Consider the following 23537-nt stretch of genomic DNA (forward strand, 5'->3'; position numbering starts at 1 on the left):
CTTTTATATTTGAATTCCCCCTCCCTATCAAACTCTCCAATAAAATTTTATATGAAACTGTAACAAATAATGAAAGCGGTTTATAGCAATCCCTGGAAAGAAAGAAAATTTTAGGAAAAAGAATAGTGTAATAAACAGTAATAATGTATGAGATATTTCTAGGTACAGAATATACCCTCTATATAATTTAAAGTAAGAACGTATTATGGCGCTATATCTAAATCTAACTAATCAAAACTCGTATTGTAACATTTTATTGTATCCAATTATATGTTGTTTCGCGAATTTCTACCGAAGAACGAGCAAATCAAGCCGCAAATAGAAGTAAGTAAATCGCGATAAAAGAATTGCTTAGTACAGTTTGCAATACAAATAGTACATCAACAAACATTTTAAACATTCTTTTCAGTGAAGATCGATAAAATGTTGCTTTCGTTCGTCACGTGCTAGTTATCGCGTTGAATTTCCTTGTTGATTCGCTACAAAGTGGAATGTAAACCATTTTTGCACAACTGTGCGCGTATAGAAACTGCTTATTTGCAACGTCGCGGATCGCAACGTTTTGCTAGCAGCACGTGTCGTCCTGTCGCGTCTTTAATGGTCCCATCTTCATGCACGCCAGTGCACACGATAACGAAATGTCAACCATGTTCGTGAGATCTGCGGATGGGAAGAGAAAATATCTTGATCTTACGAGTACCGTTTTGGGGAAAACTTTGCAACTTTTAACATTTTCACTTAAATTTTATGCTTGGTTAGATATACTTTAATGTTTTAGATAGTTAGTCGCTAGTCGAAAGAACTACAAGTAAAAATAATCAAAACGTTATTAAAAAATAAACAATATTTTAACCGGGCTTGGATTTGGAGAGAATCACTCTGCTGAGATTGCAGAGATAGACGTTCTATAGAAATTGACAAATAATGAACCAGTAATAATCCTACCATTTGTTGGAGAAAATGTAAGATAAACTGTGGTAATATTTTTTCACAAACAATAGACTGCAATTTAGAAATTCCGCAATCTGATATGACTGTAGTCATCTCAGATAAAGATGACAAGCTTTTGGAGGAAAAAAACAAAATAATTAACTCAATTTCCAAATTGGTATATATTAATCTATATTTTATGCAACTCGTAATATCGTAATAGCATTTGAATTGATTGATAGATTTATCAATAAGAGGTCACGTAAATCCTAGTGATACGTGAAAGTGGGAACACCTTATAACTATTAAACTATTAAATAGTTCGATATAATCATTTGAAAATTGGCAACTGCAACCGGTACTTTGTTACATTTTTGGAATTAGCCGATTATTTCATACACGATAAGGTCATATCTACTACTATACAGGGTGTTTGATTTATCCCTTTTTTGTAAAGAAACTAACCGTTTGCATATTCGGCTTTTGTCAATTTAACTCTCAAACAGCTTGTAAAAGATGGAAGCTAATTTCTGTTAATTTCCGCTTATTAGGATGAAATTTGTTTGTGCAAATGTTTAGCATATGTATTTCTGAATAAAAGAAAAGTTTGCGAAGCAATATTTGAAAGGTTTTAAATGCAGTGAGCATGTAGGCTGAATTTTGGTGATCTTGTATTCACTAGTGAAATCAACATGTATCTTTATACAAACTAAAATTATTTTATTTTTAATTATTTATGCAACCTGCTACGAATATTTCGATAAATTATATATCTAATCAAAATTTATAATTTTCACAAAGGGAGTATGCATAAGCCTTATGTAGTTTTTATTGGCTCATAATTTAATAAGATTTTATTTAACATTTTTTGTTTAAAAAAGTCTCAAATTCGTTTCTTAGGTATTATTGTCGAAAATCGGCAATTTTCTGTAAGTTTTAAATGCTTACCAGACCTTGACTAATGAAATTGAAAATTGAAATGAAAATTAATTTAAACCAAGATTTTTTTTAACCGTAAGATTAAAAATAAAAAGTGGATAGAATTCTCGAAGATGTTTTTAAATATTAGAAGCAAAAGAGGTCTCTATTTGAAAGAAATGAAGAAAGTTTAGGATGCAAGGAAACGAAATGGCGGATTTTAAGTTGCAGTATTTTGTGGAGGACAAAAGATTGCTGTTTGTAATATTTAAAAAAATATATTTCAAACATATTCGAGAAAAAATCATAAAGCAATCGCCGATTTTCGATTTATTTTAATCTTCCAAAATGGCTCAGTTACTAGTTGGAAAATACGCCATTTTGTTCCTATTTCGCCAGCTTCTCTTTCTTACAGTTCAAGTACAGAAGGAATTCTAGTCCTCCCGTATACTGTTTGCTTATATTATAGCATATCCCGAAATTTTTATAAAAATTTAGGCTGTAAATTTTTAGGTGACTATAACATCGTATATCGAAAAGTGCACAGTTTTGGCAACAGAAGCAAAGCCTTCACGCAATTATTTCGCTTTTAACATATCGCACGAACTATTACCGAATCCAATTTGTTTAACTTTTTCGCGTCAGCTTGTGAAATCGCATGAAAGGTCTTATTTGATACACTTTTCCTTCGAGAATCATGTTGCATTTAAAAAATTGATATTAAATTTATAACGAGGCGATAAATAGCTTATTGCGTACATATTAATTGTTTGCAAATCGTGAGTCTATTGTAGTCCGGAGAAATTTTAAATGGTTCCCGATAATCTACACCAAAATTCATGTCCAAGGACCGGTTAATACGAGCGCGTAATATAGTTTTTATTAATATCAGTAAAATTCGGCTGAAATAATGAAATGCAAAAAAAATACAGATATAAACTTTAGGTCCGTGATGTGGGAACTTTGGTCTGGTGTGGGAATATGGTCTGCTAGATTAGAAAGAAATTAGGCAAGTTTCTATAAAGTTTAAAAGATGACTGGCAGTTTCGACATTTAGTTATACAAAATAACATTAACATCATAATAGAACTTGTGATGAAAAACCATTTAACCTCTATCAGAAAAACAAATAAACTTTTCAGCTAAGTCAACACTTTGCTGAGTCCACAAATTCACGGACTAAATAAATATTCTGATATTTCTAAATAATTATATACCATTAGGCTGGATACAGTTAACTTTGAATGCCTTTGGTAAATTAAAAAATAATATGTCCCACATTATTGTAGTTTTAACAATGTAAAGTTTCTACTATATTGGATTGAGTTTTTGTACAAACTGCAAGAGATAAGTGTATGAGATGATTGGAGATATTCAATATGATGCGTAAAATGGATCCTTATTTCGAATGAACGCAGGGGAATTTCATATTTTTAATATAATTGGAAAAAAAATGATTATATTTCTTAACAAGTGTGTATGTCTGTATATCTACTATATGTACAAACTGAAATAGGGCTCTGAAAGATGTCATAGAGATTAAAATAAACGGAAAAGCGTCGACACACTTGGGAAGCAGGAAATCTATTAGAAGCGGATCATATAAACCGCTACAGGTGGGGCGCTGTGATTTAGTTTGGTAATATAAAACGTGATAGACCAGAAAGGTCGGAACAACGGATTGCCTTTAATTAAGTACATCTTGCACGTTGCTTAGGGTAAAAAAAGTGTATTACGGATCCGAAAGCATGCCTTCGCTTATTGAATAACTACCAAATACGGACACTTAACCTTTGGGATAAAATTTAACAATGGTGCCATTAAAATTTCGTTACTTACATTTCAGGATAATATATTAAAGGAAGAGACATAACATGATTGATATGGTTGGGTAATGACCAGTTTTTCGCAATCAATCTTGATACGTCTACACTCTCTGAACACCGATGAAGAGATTAGACTAGTATGAACTTTGGTTCATGAATCATAATCACATCAACAAAATATCCCCATAATGGTTTTACACGTACATAACCAAATTAAATTGAGGAAACGCACAAAGAATAGCTAGGTGCAAGTGCGGGGCTGCAAATTTATATTTGATTCCAATTGGGTATATATTTGTCGAAGAACATTGAGTTCAAATGGTATTTTAAATGTGTCATAAATATTCTTTATATTTTTTGTTTGTTCCTACAAGCACATTTAACAGAAAGCAAAATTTGAAACCTTTCACTGAGTATGTTTTGTGCTTTTCGGAAAATTTTATGGTGTGGAATGGAGAAACATAAAAAAAGGATAGGTAATTAAAATAAATATATAAATAGATAGAATTATAGAAAAAAATGGTAGAACAAATACCAAATTACGAGATCTTTGACAAAAACGTTAAAAAAGTTGGGTAATTAAAATAAATATATAAATAGATAAGATTATAGAAAAAAAATGGTAGAACAAATACCAAATTACGAGATCTTTAACAAAAAGGTTTAAATTTTTTTGAAAAAGAAAAGTCTGAAAACTGAACCCCAAACGACAAAACAAAAAAAAAACTTTTTGAGTTTTCAATATTTCTAGCAGAGTTAGCCAAAAGGGAGAAGACTGGGGTTGATTTTGGAGATAAGTTCCTAGTGGCCTAGAAATTTCGTTTTCGTGTGGAAAGATTTTTCATAGATATTTTTATAAAGATCAAAATAAATAAGAACTAAAAGTTCAGATTTTCACGTGTCGAAACAATATATAACTAAATATATAATTTCGTAAAAATCTGAACTTTTAGTTCTTATTAATATTGATAAATGGATTTTCATCAAGTAAAAGCCAGTTCAATTCCTATAAAAAATTTTATCAAGAACATCTAGTTATCGAGATACCACTCAAAGTTGCTTTTTTATTAAGGAACGCTCAGTTTATTATTATTACACATAATATTTTGTTTAAGTCGATTTTATGACATTCAATATTCTAATGTCAATGTAGGACTGACATAACGAATAATAATAATCCACGGTGGTCCATGTGATATAGATATCATAATTATTTTTTTCTACTCCCTTCTGTAAAATGTTCAATTATACACCGATTTAGCGTTACCACATGAGTTTCTTGTCCTACGGATCCGAGCCACTTCGGACATTTCCGGGATTTTACCGCACAGGTTTGGGAGCAATCGGATGTCTTCGGAGATATTCGTGTAGTTTTGCGAAAATGTATTGAAAAACTAACGGTCATAGAAAAAGTATAGCATGCAACACGTTCGGTAAACTTTTTAAGTCACTCGTTTATTAAACTCGTGAGTCAAATGTCGTTTACCGCATAATATACTATTACAATAGTACAGAGTCATGGTAACTTTCATCATGGTTTTAAAATTATAGTTTGCCATGCCTGGAAAAGATGAAAACTAATTTTTTCTACTCCAGTCTGTAAAATACGTAATTACACACCGATCTAGTGTGCGGGAAGCGTCGCTTTACCACGTCAGTTTCGTTTCTCACGGATCCGAGCCACTTGTTGCATAATATACTATTTACAGACGGGAGTAGAAAAAAATCTTTTCAATTATCTACGTTCATACAGGGTGTTTCATAAATAGATTTTTCGGTTGATAACTAATAAAATATTAGTTTTCTGCTTAAAAAAATGCTCTGCAAATGTCCTTTTCGTGTGCGGTTTTTACTATTACGTTTTTTTATTAAATTGAGCTCCAGCATTTTCCTTTTGAATCAACTTTGGCCCACCGTGGACATATACCAATACAAAACTAAAAAATATATTTGGACAAGAATTTCGGTGTGTTTAGGCTCATTTTATTGGCTATCGCTACCTCATTCATTTTATTTGTATAAAGGATCAAAAAGAGCTAAAATTGAACACACTAACGTTAAAAAAAAGTTATAGTTTCTCAAAAACTGATGCAGATATGAAAAATCGATGCAATTTTTTTTTTACGCATAGACTTTTGGAATGTGGGATAAATACCACTTTGCAAAGTATTTTCTGATTGTATATAGTTCACCACCTGTACTTCGGCCTTCATCATAATCCATCGAAATTTCTAGTGTCCAGCCGTTTATAGATTTGGGGTTTGGTGAAATAAAACCAACTCTCAACTTGTCGCATATAGCTGAAAGGAACATTGCAAACGTAAAAAATGACAATTATGGAGTTGGACCAAACTCAACTGAAAGTTTTTTAGGACACCCACATGAGAACCTCGCAGCACCGTCTCGAAAACAGGAAAACAGATCACGAACTTTAACACGATCATACTGTTAATAACGTTAATTAATCAAATTGTTTATTTGCGTTAATTGAGTTGGGCTCATTAAAAAAACAATCGAACCGCTCATGATCGTGGGCCCCCGCGCCCCGCCACGAATTCGCGCTTTCTAAAAGCAATTCCGCGCACTCTTAATCGGCCCACATCATCTAAAACGAAAAACAAAAAAGCGTAGCGGTGCAAATTTAGTATCATTAACCGATTTATCAGATACCAGAGTAGAGTATTAACCTGATTCGCGAAATAATAACCCTCCGACATTTTATGCGTGTATACCGTTCGATTTTTCCCGTTCGAAAAAGCTCCAAAGTGCAAATCGTGGGTTAAGGATTTTATTTTTCATCTCGTACAAAGTCAAGCGGCATAAACATTACACAGGTCTAAGCAAAGAATAACGCAATTTAATAACATGTTTTCGCGTAGGTTCGTTTAGTGCTTTGCAATCTGTATAATGGTGTATATGGTGACAATTTGGCAGTTTTGTGCTGAGTAATAATTGGGGTCTTCTGGATATAAGCAAGATTGCTGGAAATCTCACTCCTATTTACAATTGTTTATATGTATGCATGATGTATGGCTCTATAGGCTGGCGACGTAAGGAACAAAAGCGATTTGCGCCCATTTCACAATAGCTAGATTAAAGAGACAGGCGTATGTGGTGATTACAGGTTTAGCACATCGCCTACAGCGGCCATGAAAACCATCCTGGATGAAGGCATTCCTAGAAATTATTAAATCGTAGCATTCTGCTACCAGACATAATGCCTAGCGCAACTACGTCCAACTTGCCCTACCAAGTAAACCTGCCAAACTGGACTCTGACGAATAACAGACAGTTTCAAGACCAATGAAAGTGTTAAATGGGGAACGTCTAAGAACCTAGATAAAATTCGACCTTGGTAGATAGGCATATGAAATGCAAGAAGGTTTTTAGAAAGGTAACTCACCCCGAGGAGCATTTATTTACAAATAGCCATGAAGGCAAAATTGTAACGGTGTCTACATCGGACAAACTAGTCAATACTTAAAAAGTCGCTTAAACGGCCATAAATATGACAAAAAAAATAACACTGCTGTTTCGAGCCATTCCAGGGAGAATCGGCGCTCGTTTGACTTTCAAAGTGTGAAAATTTTACGTTCAGAAAGCCACACAAAAAGACGGGAATTTTATGAAATGATTGAGATCCAAAAAAATCCAAACGCCATAAATTCTAAGACTGACACAAAAAATCTCAGCAAAATTTATCACAACTTAATTAAATAAAGAGACAAATTAACCCGTGAATCTCACACAAACAAAAAAAAAAAAAAAAAAAAAAACAAAAAAAAACGCTTTAAAAAAAAAACTCCGTTGTCCTACCGTGAAGAAACGTACATCCGTGGTTCGCATTATTGTTTTGATTCGTCGTCTTATCAATGTGGCTTGTCGATTTACATATTCGATATATCTGTTGTGAATGTTGTAAAACTGTAAATTACCAAACAACTATATAGTGAACCGTTGATTTTTGGCTTAAGGTATGTATGTAATCGTAACATAAAAAATTATGTATGTTTTATTGTTGTGCATCTATTTTTATACTATTTTTAATCACTTTGTACGCTCTATTGACTTGCACTAGTAATTTTGAATCATTTCAATCTATTTTGCTGACCCCTATACAAATTTTTATCTATGTTTTAATTATGACCAGGAAAACAATGCTATAAATAATTTTATTTAAAAATACATTTTTGTAGGTTAAAATTAAATGTCTGAAGAAGGTCTTGAAGGCCGAAACGTCACAAAAAATTAAATGTTTCACAAGTAACGGAAACTTATTTTAATTTCACTAAAAAAGGACCAAAAAAAAACCCAAGAACCATTTCTTAAGTATATATATATATATATATATATATATATATATATATATATATATATATATATATATATATATATATATATATATATATATATATATATATATATATATATATATATATATATATATGATGACACTATATTCCGGGATATCATCCGTTCGCTCGTTGAACTCCGACTGGAATCCTGCAAATCTTGCATCGACTGGAATCCTGCAGACGTTTCGCCAAAATCTCACTTGGCATCTTCAATGCTCGCGCTCCGAAAACACTTCGAACACGCGAGCATTGAAGATGCCAAGTGAGATTTTGGCGAAACGTCTGCAGGATTCCAGTCGGATGCAAGATTTGCAGGATTCCAGTCGGAGTTCAACGAGCGAACGGATGATATCCCGGAATATAGTGTCATCACATTTTTCCATCCGTGAATCAATACGTGAGAATATATATATATATATATATATATATATATATATATATATATATATATACATATAACATTTAATTATATATATATATATATATATATATATATATATATATATATATATATATATATATATATATATATATATATATATATATATATATATATATATATATATATATATATATATATATATATATATATATATATATATATATATATATATATATATATATATATAATTAAATGTTTCACAAGTAACGGAAACTTATTTTAATTTCACTAAAAAAGGACCAAAAAAAAACCCAAGAACCAAACACCAAACATCACATATCAAGCAGAATGTTCTACAAATGTTCTAAAAACAAGAGTTACTTAGAATTTTGTAAAAGGAATTTGGGGCAGTATTTTTTAATAAATCTATTTCCTGCAATTCGTAGTTCATAATAAAACTCTTTTTCTCCGTGAACATTTTAAAGCAAGGAAAAGCAAATCTGTAAATCTTTGAACTAACATGCAGGGTATTCTATTAGAAACTTCAATGTGTCAAATTTGAGCTCTATAAAGTTGTTTTAATTAACAATTTTTTTTAGGTCCAAGTTTCTGACGATATTTTTGTTTAAGCAGGGAGTGGTACTTCATGTCAGTAATGCTGTACGTGGTTGAATAGCAAATGACAAATAAGGGATGGATCGTTTTTTTTGTTTAAATATGAAAGTCATTATCGGATTATCATATGGATGCGGTAAGACGGTAAGCATGTTCATTAATTTCTTTACAATTTGAATATCACTCACTGAATAAGCAAATAAATTACGTTTTGCTATTCTAGCCAGTCACACTCTCTCAAGTTGAATGAACGAAGGTAAATACGTTTCTCTATCCGGAGAATGGGAATATCTATATACGAAAACAAAGAGTAAGAAGATTATGGGAATAAATTAAAACGCTATTAGTCCGAAAAAAACCAAGTAAGAAAAATTGACCTAATCGAAAGAAGGTGTAGATAGTCCAATTGACTTGGAATCCTCAATTAAAAACGTAACGAACTGATAATTTACCTTTACTTTGTAGGCAATTTTTCTGGGGTCGATATTTTGCTGGAGACATGTGTACATACCTGAAACAAATTACAGCAATGTTAACAAAAATACACAACAATTGTCAAACAATCTTTATGGAATCAATGGCGATTTTTTTATGTAAATTTTTCAATATTTAATCATTTGCATATTTACGTGTACTAGACATTTTCAAAATCATATTATGAACATCAGTGCATTTTCTTAAAATAAAAATTATTTTTAAAAACCACGTTTCTAAAAATTTTTCAAATTTTGCGATGTTACATTGTCTAAATTTGGCGGAAAATATCATAATTTAACCAACAATGCCCCTGAGCCCACTTATCGTGCGTTTTTGTTATTAATCCTTTAATATTAAAACATATTTTAAATCGATTACCACCCCAATGCAACAGTTTTTTATTTTGATTGCGTTTTTGATTTAATTCTTTTAATGGAAAAAACATATTAGCCGGTATACTTCAACTTCGAAACCAGTCGAACAATCTCTAATACAGTACAGTACATATTCTTAAAATGACAATATACATTCAGATACGAAACGTCCGATTAGAAAAATTTGAATTGGTGCATACAGATACAGATACAGATTACAGATACGGTTTGATCATAATGTTCTCTTAAGGCGAGCTCTTATAGACTGCTTTGAATTGGTATCGTAGATCGATTTTTAGGTTCCTTCGTGGGCAGTCAAAACTCCACTCTACTACCAACTCCCTCTGCAAACTTCTTGGTTAGAAGTCCACTCTTTCAAGCTATATATTTTTAATTGTATTTGTAGTGATAAATGTAGATGTCAACGATCTAACACTGGTACAGTTTACTTTGACATTAAAAGATCGATTGCTACGTTTCAGGTGATTACTTTAGTAATTGTTTTATATATATATATATATATATATATATATATATATATATATATATATATATATATATATATATATATATATATATATATATATATATATATATATATATATATATATATATATATATATATATATATATATATATATATATATATATAAAGTACTTTATTATATGTTTGCTTCTGTTTGGGCTGGTTTTTACTATGTTCTTTATGTCTTGTCATTGGATATTTTATCTGTTAGGCTATAAGGCTCATTATCATTGTCATTATCATTGCCATTATCATTATTACTATTATTATTATTATCAATTTGAATATCATCCAGGTATCTGATATATCCTATTGTTGAGATGTATCCTACACAGTTACACAGTTACTTCTGCAGCTGAGAGGCTGAATAAATTATTTCTGTTGAAGAAATACTTTGCCAATAAAATAATTAATATTTGTTTGACTTTGCCTCCCGATTTTTGTTTGACATTTTTGTTGTGAAAAAAGGCTAATCTAATTCAATTCAATTGGTCTATGCAAAATATCCAATTTGTATACATTTATCTACCGACAAAAGTGGTCATTGTAGTTGCAAATCATTTGAAATGCGTTTTTTCGTTGTCAACTTTGTTGGCAACTAACCTAAATATGACAATTGTGTTACGCCGACCTCCCGATCGTTTCAAAAATTCTGTTCGCCTAGGGCGAGTAAACGGCGCGACACAATTTCTCGCGGAGGAAATGGCAATAAATTTAACTTAATTAGAAATTGGATAACGGCATTCTATAGTTGAGAACGTGCTAAATTCGACTGTCCATAAATTGGTTTATGCATTCGAAGAAGGTGATTGGTGTCGCCAATATTAGAATTGTTATCGTAATTACTAGTCAATACAAAAAATAACGTGTTGAATTTATTTAAATATTATTTTTGTAAAGTAATCCACGTAGGATCCAATAGTAACAACCAATGAAAAACTGTAATCATGAGCACTTATAAAACATTACCAATTAACGATTATCCTTCACAGCGCATTGTATACAAACCGCTGGGAATCTATAGCGTATAGCACATAGCCCTACTAGGCTAAAATTGATGCACCTTAGGTGGCTATGATATATTCGTAGAGATGGGAAATGATTTTAGCGCAAGCCTCTAAATTTCACTCACTAAGTTGCATTTCGGCCCATTTTCTTTCTAAACAGCGATATGTACATATTTATCTCCTTTTCACCTGAAGATTTAATGAACATGTTTGGATACCACACTGCCGTAAAAATTCCGATTCAAAATTTATTGACTATCTGTCAGCGCATGCACATGTTGAATGAACTCTTTGAAAATTGTTTGACGATGACGGGATCCCTAGAAACCATAATCGGCAACCATGGAAATATTCAGCGCTGGACTTAATTATAATTAAAATTTCCCACTCGCGATTCAGTTGGTGGCACTACACTAAAAAAGTTGGCATCCTTGATTGAGTTTAGGAGGTTATAGTTATATTACCAGTTTTTATATACTTGCTTGACTACTTGACTTTCTAGACGAAATTTGTTTTTTTAGATATATCATCAGATCAAGATGACTTGGCAAAACACTAAACCTTTACGATTATCTTCATATCACATGGAAACTGTTACGCCTGATATGATTAATTTACTCATATAAAAAAAAAAGGTACAGAAAAGAAGTAATGGAAAGCCAGGAGATGACAATGAATAGTAAATGACAATATTAATATCTAAATGTACACTGTGTCCCATTTTAGTTGCGACGGGGGGTACGTCCGTTGTTAGTGAAGATAGAGCCTCGCGTTTTGGCAAACCTTTGGTAGTTTTCTTTGAAACGAAAGAAAATTTTCACGACTTGCTTAGTTTTTTAAATACACGGTGATTTTAGAAAATTTAAGTTTTAGGGCACCCGTCGTATCTCAGGTATCCTATGAAGGTTCAGAAAGTTGGAAATAGATTTTTCCGTGGAATTCAGTGGCGTACTCAGTTTTTTCTAAATGGTTTCGACTTTTTGAAAAAAAAAAGGTTTCTTTTGAAAGGGCAATTTGATTCCACTTAGTATGAGTTATTTGTATAAAGGAAAAAACATTTATTAAATATCTAAAATAGTTACCTTATTTATTCCAATTTTTTTTTTCGAAAAAAAAAAAAACAAAATCATTTAGAAAAGAACCGTCTGACATTCATAGGATACCTGAGATACGAGAAGTGTCTCAAAACTTCAAATTTCCAAAATTACTCTGTATTTTACAAACTAAGCAAGTAATGCAAATTTTGTTAACGTCATCTTTCGTTTCACTAACAGATACATCCCCCAGTCGCGAACAAAATGGGACATAGTGTACTCAACGTTACTGTTATGTCTCTGTTATGATTGATAAATGAGCTAATAAAATAGAGTTGCATTGTTAATATTATAAGAAAGAAATGTTTGCATCTTAACAATATAAAATATTTTGATTAAGGGGAAAATGACGGGACTAAAAGTTTTTTTTGTATGAGCTATAAAGAGTAATAGAGTTTTTGCATCATTTAAATAATATAGTGGATGTAAATTACCTATTTTGTGATTTGTCCGAGGCGGGACCATAAGCAAATCACTGAACAATAACGAACGAACTTTTATTTAGGGGTTTAAGGAATTCATTTTTTTCCTGAGGTCCCTGTAACATACAGATGTGTGAATATATGGGCCGCGCTACAATCTATAATAGTTTCTTATGTAACAAGTTTTATAAACGACAATTTAGACATGAGCTTGTTTTGGTACGAGCGGAGCGAGTGTTTAATAAACGAGTGACTGAGGAACTTTATCAAAGTGTTGTTCGAATATGTTCGAATGCTCCCAAGCACTGAAAATGCCGGAAGATGCTCGTCATAATTTTCAATGAACCTGTCGTCTTAAAGGGACACTTTGCGCATGCCTAAACAATTCATAACTGGGTAGTTTAGAGTAGAAAAAAACGACGCATCTTTTAGTTCAGTTTAGTAAGAACTGTATCATATATTGATAGTGATATTGATGGGATCATTGCCCTGCTCAGCTGTGCATTTTCCGAGAGTCTGATTTTGTGCAAAATGTGTACGAGTTTGCAATGGCCGATGTACATCTCGTTATCTAATGGGACTCTGCATTATCGTTTTCGAATGCCCGACCCCTAGTAATTGACACCAACCTAGATATTTTATCGGTAATTATATACTAATCTTATTATGCTCTCCTTATGCAGCGAGTGCCTTCTGACTCTCGCGCATTTAGAGCAGGGGTGCTCTAGCCTCTAAGACTGTTTAGCGAAAGAAAAAAAATGATCATCCTGTTTCTCAATGACATTCTAAAATATTATACAGAGTGTTTTTGGAGCTATCTGTGTACCATGGCAGTCCATAGCTCGATTCTTTTCGGACGGTTTCGGATTAACTTTTCACTTTCCGAGGTGGAGACGAGGTAGGCCCAGGGAGTTTCGAATGGCACTGTAAATGTGGTACCAAATGACCCTGCTGTCTTTCTAATCCTGGTGGCTTTGGTAACGTAAGTTTCTTTTGACCTTTATATGCCACATGCTTAAAAAAATAACTCGATTTCGCGGATTTTGCAATATCAATATGTATACAGTTGGAATTGAGCCATTAAAAAGTACAATTTCAGACTTGGCGATGTTTACAAAAAACACTATCTTCCTTGGTAAAAATTTACTAGTGCAAAGCGCATTTTGAGATGGAACACGGCTGTAGTTCAAAATAGACTGATTGAATGTCGGGTGAACTGTTCTGATATATAAAGCACCAACTACGCAAAAAGTCACACCTTGAATTATTTTTCCTTGTTGTCGTGACCTTTGTGTTGCCCCGCGAACGAGAACGTGAGAAGTGGGAAGGAAAACTATTATAGCGAATTATTAAAAGTTATGAGAGTTCCTTGGCTATTAGGTTTAATTGTAACTATCAATTATTTCAATTATCCAGGGAAACACATTTTCACGATTATTCATTTATAAACCATTTAATATCGGATAGCGAATTCCATATGCAAGAAAAAATACACAAGAAACGTTTAAAATTATTTAATTTATCTTTGGTATTTTAAAATTCCAACTGTCAAAAGGGTTTTTATATTACTGCAAAAAGTACATACAGCGTTTAGATATATCGAGATCTCACCTAGTATGGAAAGTTTATGTACATGCAGGAAAATATTTAGCTTGGTTCCTTTCGTTTTAGAACTTTTTGTGGACGGTTCTAAGATGATTATTGCATGCGCAGTATGAATTCTATATAATTAAATTCCTAATGCGCGAATCGTGCCAGAATCATTCCATAATGAAACTAAAACAATGCCTTCTAGGGTGGAACAATGTTACCGTTTTTATGAACGTCTACATTTTCTAGAAGTTATATGAAAAATTATCACTAGCATAATTTACTTTAACACACAAAACAAATATCATCTCACCGAAAGATATCGTGAAGGCCATAACAACAGACCCTTTAAGATCATCCATGTTTCCAGATCTTAGTGGTGGGATGAGCTGAGCATTAAAATACAATTACGTTTTTAAATAAACAAAAAATTGGTGGGGATCGTCAAAAGCCTATAGTAATCTATAGTTTTGGTTTGAGTTTGAGCTATTTAAATTTCGAAATCAAAAATCATAAGTGTAAATATATTTTCTGTCTTGACACAGTTTTAGCGTAATAATGGTTTGACAAATATCAAACACAAATTTTGAAAAGTACTACTTTATATCGAATATAAAAAGTACTTGTAGTATCATTCAACAGTTGAATAAATTTTAAAAAAAAAGGCAACTAGTAACAGCAAATTTGAAAATTAAGATCGGAATTAAGTGGCCTGAAAAAAGCAAATTTGATTCCATTAATGACATGCTAGGGGCTGGCTTCCAAAACCAAATAATGAACAGAGTTAAAAAAACTAGTTTGAACGCGAAATGAACCTTGGCGTTTTTCATTTCTTTAATGGTAATTTATAGTCTCCCAACTTTTAATTTGTCTGTCACCATAACGTATTTGTTTTAAATAAACGCGACAACATCGATAAATTATGCAAAAGTTGTTTAAACATTTTTATGTATATAAACTTTGATCGGGCCAGTTTGAGAGCCGGTTATTTTTAGGAGTTGCGCAAATCTACCGGTACATTGAATCTATAAATTAATGGAAAACGAAAAAGTGCGCTTGCGCGAGTTTATAATGTTATGCAATTTGCGTATGTATTAGATACTTTATCGACGACATTGCCTTGTGCGGTTAAAGAATGTGCCACACAAAGCGACGAAATCAATCTTTAAATACGTTACGCAAATTTGTTTACCAGGTGACGCATAGCGGTTAATGTATGCAGGGTTGCCGCTTCTCATATGTATAATAATTTAAATATCCACCCCCTGTACATGATTTAGCGAAGAGTGAATATTATGCGTATAATATCTAATTGCTAATTCTGAATAGCATATTATGTAACAAGTTTCATAAACGACACTTTAATTACGAGTTTTCTTTAGTACGATCGTTCTCAAATCTAAGAGAAAAGGACTAGAATACAATTTTTCTTAATCGACTTCCTTAATACTAAGCCCTAATGACTATTACCGAATATACATTTATCTCCTAAAGAAACATCAAATGCATGTTATTTCGAAAAGTAGGACGATGAGCTAAACAATTTTCTTCTAGTCTTTTAAAAGACACTTTTTTAAATACACTTAGGGTAGTGCCTCAAAAAAAAAAAAAGTAGCTGAAATGGGAAATCACATGACGAGGAATACAGTGTATTCCTTACAACTAAGTTGTAAGATCTCTGCTTAGTGAAATTGACTAAAGTGTAAAGTGTACGCTAAGAAACCTCGCACTATATATACATCGCCTTTCATCAATGATCCGACTGACCGAAATGATTTTAAGAGTGATGCACAACTTTCAAGAGCGGTTATCAATGAGCGACGACGAACATGAGCCTCGCTGGACTGACATTAAAATCCCATTATTATTGCTTCATTTAGATGTAATTAAAAGTATATCAAAGTCCTTTGTGATAGGGGTAAAAATAATTTAGAAAGGATGCATCTGCAGTGAGAAAACACAAAATTTTTTCGGAAAAAACTGTTTGTTGAACTACTTCGTTTGAAACAAATAAACTAGGGGGAGTTTTATCCAGCGGTTGTAAATTGCTGCGCTTTTTGAAAACAGTATTATTTAGATTTATAGTAAAAAGTGGTTGAAATTCGGGTACCTCGACATTTGAATCAAGTTATTGCGATATTATTAGTACGGACCATTCCTGCCTTATAACTAAGCATTTCAAATTTATTTTGTTTTTAAGTACTTTTTTTTAATTTTGAGTCATTTATCGTCGTTCTTGGACGACATTGTTTTTGACAAATAAAAAAAAAATACCAAAACCAATTTTTGTTTACCAGAACCAATTATAATTTCAAAATAAATTTAAACATTTTGGTATATTATGAGTTATTGATTTATTTATTTGGGATAGGGATACACAAGATGATATTGTTAATTGTGTCGTTGGGTACTTGTGTTAAGAAGTAGTTTTGGTCACTCTTACTCTGCTACGAATCTGCTGTATGTAGGATTTTCACGATTTATTATATTCTTTGGGTAAATTTAAACAAAATCATCTGAACAATAACACTCACCCACCTAGATCAAGTTCCCAAACTTCGGTCGAATACAGTTCATCGAAAGATTGTATATAATCCATACCTTCCTCTAACTAACGTTTTCTGAACAACCAAATTGCTGTGTTAATCATATAATTAAAAGCTAAATAATTAAACGACCGACAGTTTGTTACTGCATCGTACGCGTATTATTTTCGACAACTTTTTTATGGTTATTATGTGACATTGAACCAGTGGCGTTGGTGCGAATTTCGCTATCAATACAGTGCATAAAAATGTAAATCAAACAAATCAAGTTTTATGTTTCCTATGGGAATCTCGTTTCGTTCATTGATGATGATTTTCGTCTTTAGATATTTTTAACCGTGCAACGTCCATTTTTTATTAATCATATTATATTATATTCATTAATAATCTGTTACACCATTGGCTAATGAGCTCCGTTAAGCAGAGTAAAGACAAGAACAATGGAAAAGTGTTCCGTTTCTCGGAACGTATATATTAATAAGTTAGATATCTGCATTAAAAAAATTTTACAGTAACAGAAAAATTTAAGAAGCAGCTTTAGAAATAAAATTTTATATTCCATTTCGCGCTCATTGCATCCCCATGATAAATCTTGCAGCACTGTTCAGGTTTTTTTTTTAAACGGAATGGAATACCTAAAAGAAGTACACTTTTGATACAAAAAGGTTTTCAAATTTTGAAACCTATTTGACTATACCTGTTCAGGGTTATTATGGGATTTGGTATAAGTTAAATCTATAGACATGGTTAGAAAGAATTATTCGTTTTCTCTGTACCAAAAAAGCATAAATCCGACAAATGCGTAAAAACGAAAGAACTTTTTAATCCAATTCTCACCCAACTAAGAGATTATACAGAATGATTCACATATACTGACCAAAAACGAAACCTCGTAATCTTTGATGTTCTATCCCTATCGCGAGATGGCGCAGCTTCCTATAAAGGCGTAGGGCCGCGCTCGCTAGTCAGTCAGTTTCTAAAAAAGAACATGGGACGCGCAAATATAAATCGACGTATATAGCGTTGTGGCTTTGTTAATTTCGGCGTCACGTTTGAATAATCCGTATTAATTAATAGTATCAAAGGGTATAGACCAAATGATAAGATTACTGGACGCGCCCTGTTCTCTTTTCAAGTATTTTATATAACGACGGTATCAGACCTAACTACTAACTACACTGGGTGGGAGAGTGCAGGACACTTCTCAGTTCAGTTTTATTTATTTATTTTCTCTTATCAGGCGGGTATTTATGGAGACAAAAAAAATTAAATTCAATAGATTTGTGCCTTTTTTCGTAGAATATCGTGGCGTAATTAAAAATAGATATATATGGATCTTTTAGTTTTCTCGATAACATCAAAACTAACATTTTCTTTATGGGACACTTTGTATCACAGTATATCAAAAAATTGATCTTTTTCGTGCGGTTTTAATAATATATAATACAGAACAGAAATATTTTTTTTTTAGTTGGCCACCGATTTAATTATTATTCCTTTTTTAAGTACAATTGCTCTAAGCATTTTTTGACTCTGCTCTAAGTTCTTCTACATTATTTTTTCGAATTTTGTATATTTTATTTTCCGTATCTATTTTATCCCTTTCTCTTCTTTGCTGTAATTTTTACCAAATGATTCATAATGCTAATCCATATTTATTTAAATTATGACGCACCCTTTGAAATGTAATTTTTTCGCTGTCCTCATTCCGCTCAAAATATAAATGTAAAGCTGAATCGTTATTTGTATTACTCTCGATATAGCACTCAACACGTTTTACTTCGAAAAGAGAATAAGAAAACTAATACTCAATTCAATGAGAATTTAATTTTATTCATTAATTTTCATATATATTCATGACCAATAAAAAATCATTTTCCACTCCGTTAGATGTTTAGTAAAAAGCAAAATATTGAGTGTTATATTATATTGTAATCCCAAGGAAAAACAAAAATGCATTTTGTTTAAAAGCTCAGATACAGCGCAAGGTTTTAATCTCCATATACAGTGTGTCGCACTTAAGCACTGTACACACTGTCAAAATCTTTGTTCATGGTTCGATTTTGATCATTCTGTTTTGCCGGGCAGATCTTACTAAAGAGAAATGAAACGGTTTTTTCGTCTAGCATGGAGTAAAGTCATGGCTAATTAACACAACACAGCGGAAGCAGAAAATCGAGAAGTACTTTTGGACATTTTTTCAAAAAAGTTATGTTAGTGTTCTAGTGTTAGTATATAATGTAAACAATATTAAAATATAAATTAGCGAGTGAATTTGACTGTCGAATATTCAGTTCTCCACGGTAAACTTGGTTTTACAAAGGAAACAGTATACCGACTTCGACCAATTTTGATGTTGTTTTTAGATGAGAATTAAAAATCCTTTTTAATTAAAAAAAATACAGATTCATTCATATCCAATCCTCTCTAATCATAGATATTTAATTTTAAGAAAATCATTAGTGTCTTTCAGTGAAATCTATCCAACCAAAAAGGATTGTCAAAATTGAACCATAAACGAACATTCTACAGGAATAATTCTTAAGCTAACGCCCGCGCTATTTCGAGCACCCTGTAATAGAACTTTACGGAAATTAGTATAGTTAGGTTTTATATAGTCCTGAATAAGAATTCGACACTTTTTTTTTCTTAAAGAAATTTGTAATAGCCTATGTCAATGTTTGGCATAAAAAATTAGTCCCAGTTAGCCATGACTTCAGGTTGAAGTAATAATGTTTTAATGCGTTTTTGAGAGATCTATCTTAAGCGAAACGATATTTCAAACACCCTGTATTGAAACGTTATAAAAATTGGCATAGTTGGGTTCCAATCACATCTGAATAAGAATTCGTTGCCAATTTATTTTTAAAAAGTCTCGAATAGCACTACTCTCTTCTCTCTCTTTTGTTAAATAGTCTCAGTTGGCCATGACTTTAAGTTGAAGCAATAAGCAAAACAAAGTTTTGGTGCATTTTTCAGAGAACTATCCAACAAATTTTGTTTTATCAACATCGAACCATAAACAAAGATTTTACAAGAGTGTTCGGTTCTTAAATGGGACACCGAGTGATCAGAGATAATAAAAACTGCAATGGTTTGTATCTTCTATCTCAACCTAGTTTGCGAAGACTTAATACCGCCATTAAATAAAAGATTTAAAAAAATAGAGTAGATTTAATATCTCAGTTTGTTCGTGTATCTTTCCTTTTATCTCATACCCTCTAATAATCAACAAAACAAACCAGACTGTACGTTTTCGAAAAACATTCTGAAACGTTAACACAAATCCATGTAACAAATAGTAACAAATAATATTATGTTTATACACAAATTGAGTCCTCCACCTCTACTTAAATTTTCGCCTTTCTCCTTTCGAAAGAAGAGTTTGTTTCCCTTTAAAAGTGTCCAACTTGAGCCATCCTGTGCACCCGTTCAATAGGAACGTGGATGGGAGGATGATTCAAAACAGCGTCTGGTGTGATATCCGGTGCATGTTGGCACGATGAACCACATCACAAATCGGGTGCTAGCAGTGTTGTCACGTTGTTGTAATTGTTTTTACTGAATTACACGGATTCGAAATCTTAATATTGAATTCACCCACAAAAAGTTTTATTTTAGTGAGCGACAGCCGCAATCGGTTCCAATCACTGAACAAGGGTAATTAAATGCTCGACCAGGAAATCTGGCGACCCCTGTTGCGACACTTTAATCCAGATATATGATTTTCAGGTTCGCGTTTTTGCGCGGCATTATGTCAACAATGATTTAACTCAATACTCGACAAATATTAATATTCGATCAAATTGGCCCATTAAATCGGTTTTGTTGCTTTTCTATCAAATATATAGAAAGTCGATTTGACGTATAACTGCGGACAAACACGTTATCTAATTAAAGTTTGAACCTGGAAAAATTAAAGATTTTAACGAACGATAAACATAAATTGAAAGTTGAATACGTATATTTTGGTTTTGTTTCTGTGTCACTAACAGGAACACCGTGGCTGGTTATAAGTATGAGTAGATACATGATTTATTCCTTTCATGCCAATAATTGATGATTGGCGTGATAGGTACCAAAATTACTTTCATTTTATTCATATTTCCTGACGGAATATCAATAAAATTTGATTTCAAAATATCGCCAGCTGCGGCAACGCTGTATCCTTCCCTTTATGCTGGTAGCAGAAGATATTGATTTTCCCTCGAATTTTGCTTTAAAATCCGCCTGCCAGAACGTCGCTATCCCCGTCTGGCAAAAAATTGCATGCGCTGCAGCAGAACCCCTCCGGACTAAATTAATCGATTGACGATTGTTATTTTACCTTCCAGCATTCTACTCCTGGCGTATTCGTCCTGCGGAACATCCCCTAATCCTTTAACGGTGTTCATCGTGACGAAAGGCAGCGGGCATCACTCACAAAAACAACATAATTTCTTTCGCGTTAACAACCCTTTCTTCAATTAACTACCAGACGAAATCGTTAATAATTTCATGGCAATACGAGAAAGAAATCGAGCGATGAAAAAAGGAAACCGTCGACACCGTCGCGTTTGACGATCGTTGTCCGAGAACTAAATTAATCAAATCAACTCTGCACGACAAGTGCGACAGCTGATCGCGGGCGGCGACCAAAGTTGCGAAAACGCAGCGCTCACTTGTTTCGCCGGACGTCGGTGGCGTCGCGGCGATCTGTTTACGACCCAAGGCGGTTGCCCGGAGACGGCGGGCGGTGGTTGCCACTGTTGCCGGAGTCACGAGGTTACGGAAATTTTCAAAAAACGAATATGACGAAACTGGGTTTTAATTTCACATATTCAGTGGCTAACATTTTATTATACGTTTGAAATGATAATGGGAAGGTGGTCAAGACTGACAATTATAAAATACCAATTGCATATAAAAAATAGTATATTATATTGGTAAACGGAACTCGAGTCATAAACGAGTGACTTAAGAAGCCTACTACGCGTGTTGCATTCTATACTTTTTTTTGACCGTTACTTTTTGGGGGCATTTTTGCAAAAACAACACGAATTGCGATTGCTCTCAAACCCGTGGGACAATGAAATTGACGTGTTAAAAATGACACTTTCCGCACGCTAGATTAGGTTTTTTACAGAAGGGAGTGGAAAAAGTAATTTCTAAACTTAAAATTTTTAATAGTTTGCTAGTGGGAAGTAGGCTATGGCGAATCTGTTGTCCACTTTTGATTGGAAAACCTTCGCGGATTTTTGTATAAAGTTCAAAATCTTCAATGATCATTTTGTTGAGTTTTACGCTTTATACATATCGTTATTTATCCCACAAGTTTAATACTGAGTGCTATTTAAGTTAACTTCAATGTTAAAAATCATTTTGATTTTTCTTTTTTTTTTTAATGCCATATCTTCACATATTTGTATTTTGTTTATACTTCTTTTTACATTATCATAAGTCTTTTTGAAGATTTTGGAACACTAAATTGATCGCGTTAAGAGTCGAATCTTGTTATGTATATCTAATTTTTTTTTTGATATTGCTTTGCTGTTTTCAACACATTAGTTCTAGCAACTTACTACTACCAATTTAAAACTGTAATTGAGTAACTTATTGAAAAAAGTAAATTTACATATTGTTTTTTTACTACGTTATTGAACAATCCATATGTTCTTAATTAAAATAAAAAAAACAATATACAGGGTGGTTCAGTACAAAAAAATAAGCCTCGATGATTTCTGGTCATTTAAAATTCTAAAATCAATAAAATAATATTCGTGAATGCAATTTGGCAACGCCGCGAATAATTCAACTATCAGGGGGTGATGAATCTTAATGCGGGGTCCACATCATGAATAGAATCATTCCAGCACCTATGGGCATGGCTGCTTATATTGATCCCATCGTGTCACTAGCTGGAAGATGTCAGACAACGCGGCGATATTAACTAATCAAGTTTTACAGGACTATTTATAAGTTGACTCACTCCTTTCCGCACCGCTCCTGCTGCTATTGAGAAGCGGAATTCGCCCTCAGTGGATTTTATTTCTTCTCGATAGCTTGGTGCAGTTAGAAACTGGGTGCGTGCAACTATTCAATTTTAGTGTGTTTCGTGGATCGGTTAAATCCATATAGGTACTAGAGATATAGAGGACCTGCCTATGCTCATAATATAGGAACATGGTATGCACAAAAAAATAAAAAAGGTCCGGTCAACGTGTGCATCTGCGAGATTTTAAATTTCGGCATTCAACAACCAACATGGCCGCTGACAGATCGTCCATAAGTATAAATGAGGCATTTTTATGGCAGTATTTTTTCAAAATATGCCTAGATCGCGTCAAACGTTCTGTAAAAACGACTTAGGTATGTGGAAATCACTATTTAGAAAGAGAATGGCGCTAAGTGCAGCTTAGTAGATAAAATGTAGAGGCTGTACACGTAAAAACCATTGTACTCTTTACAAAATATCAATGTCGCCTGCGGCGTATCA

The 23537-nt window shown here is 32.8% G+C and overlaps 1 protein-coding gene across 2 annotated transcripts in view; it reads right to left on the reverse strand.

The window, feature by feature from the left end:
* The window catches only part of LOC132703348 (cerebellar degeneration-related protein 2-like), a 111519-nt gene that overhangs the window by 32113 nt on the left and 55869 nt on the right, over nucleotides 1-23537 (reverse strand). Inside the window, exon 1 of one of the 2 annotated variants that reach the window (XM_060672540.1) lies at nucleotides 21390-21740. The exons of the other annotated variant lie outside the window; for it this stretch is intronic. Coding sequence (XP_060528523.1) covers nucleotides 21390-21456 — 67 coding nt within the window. The 5' untranslated portion in view covers nucleotides 21457-21740. Of the gene's footprint in view, nucleotides 1-21389; nucleotides 21741-23537 lie in introns of those variants that run through there. 2 annotated transcript variants of the gene reach the window in all.

This window comes from Cylas formicarius, unplaced genomic scaffold (genome assembly GCF_029955315.1).
Source record: "Cylas formicarius isolate icCylForm1 unplaced genomic scaffold, icCylForm1.1 PGA_scaffold_6__28_contigs__length_40554024, whole genome shotgun sequence".
In the NCBI taxonomy this organism is placed as follows: domain Eukaryota; kingdom Metazoa; phylum Arthropoda; class Insecta; order Coleoptera; family Brentidae; genus Cylas; species Cylas formicarius.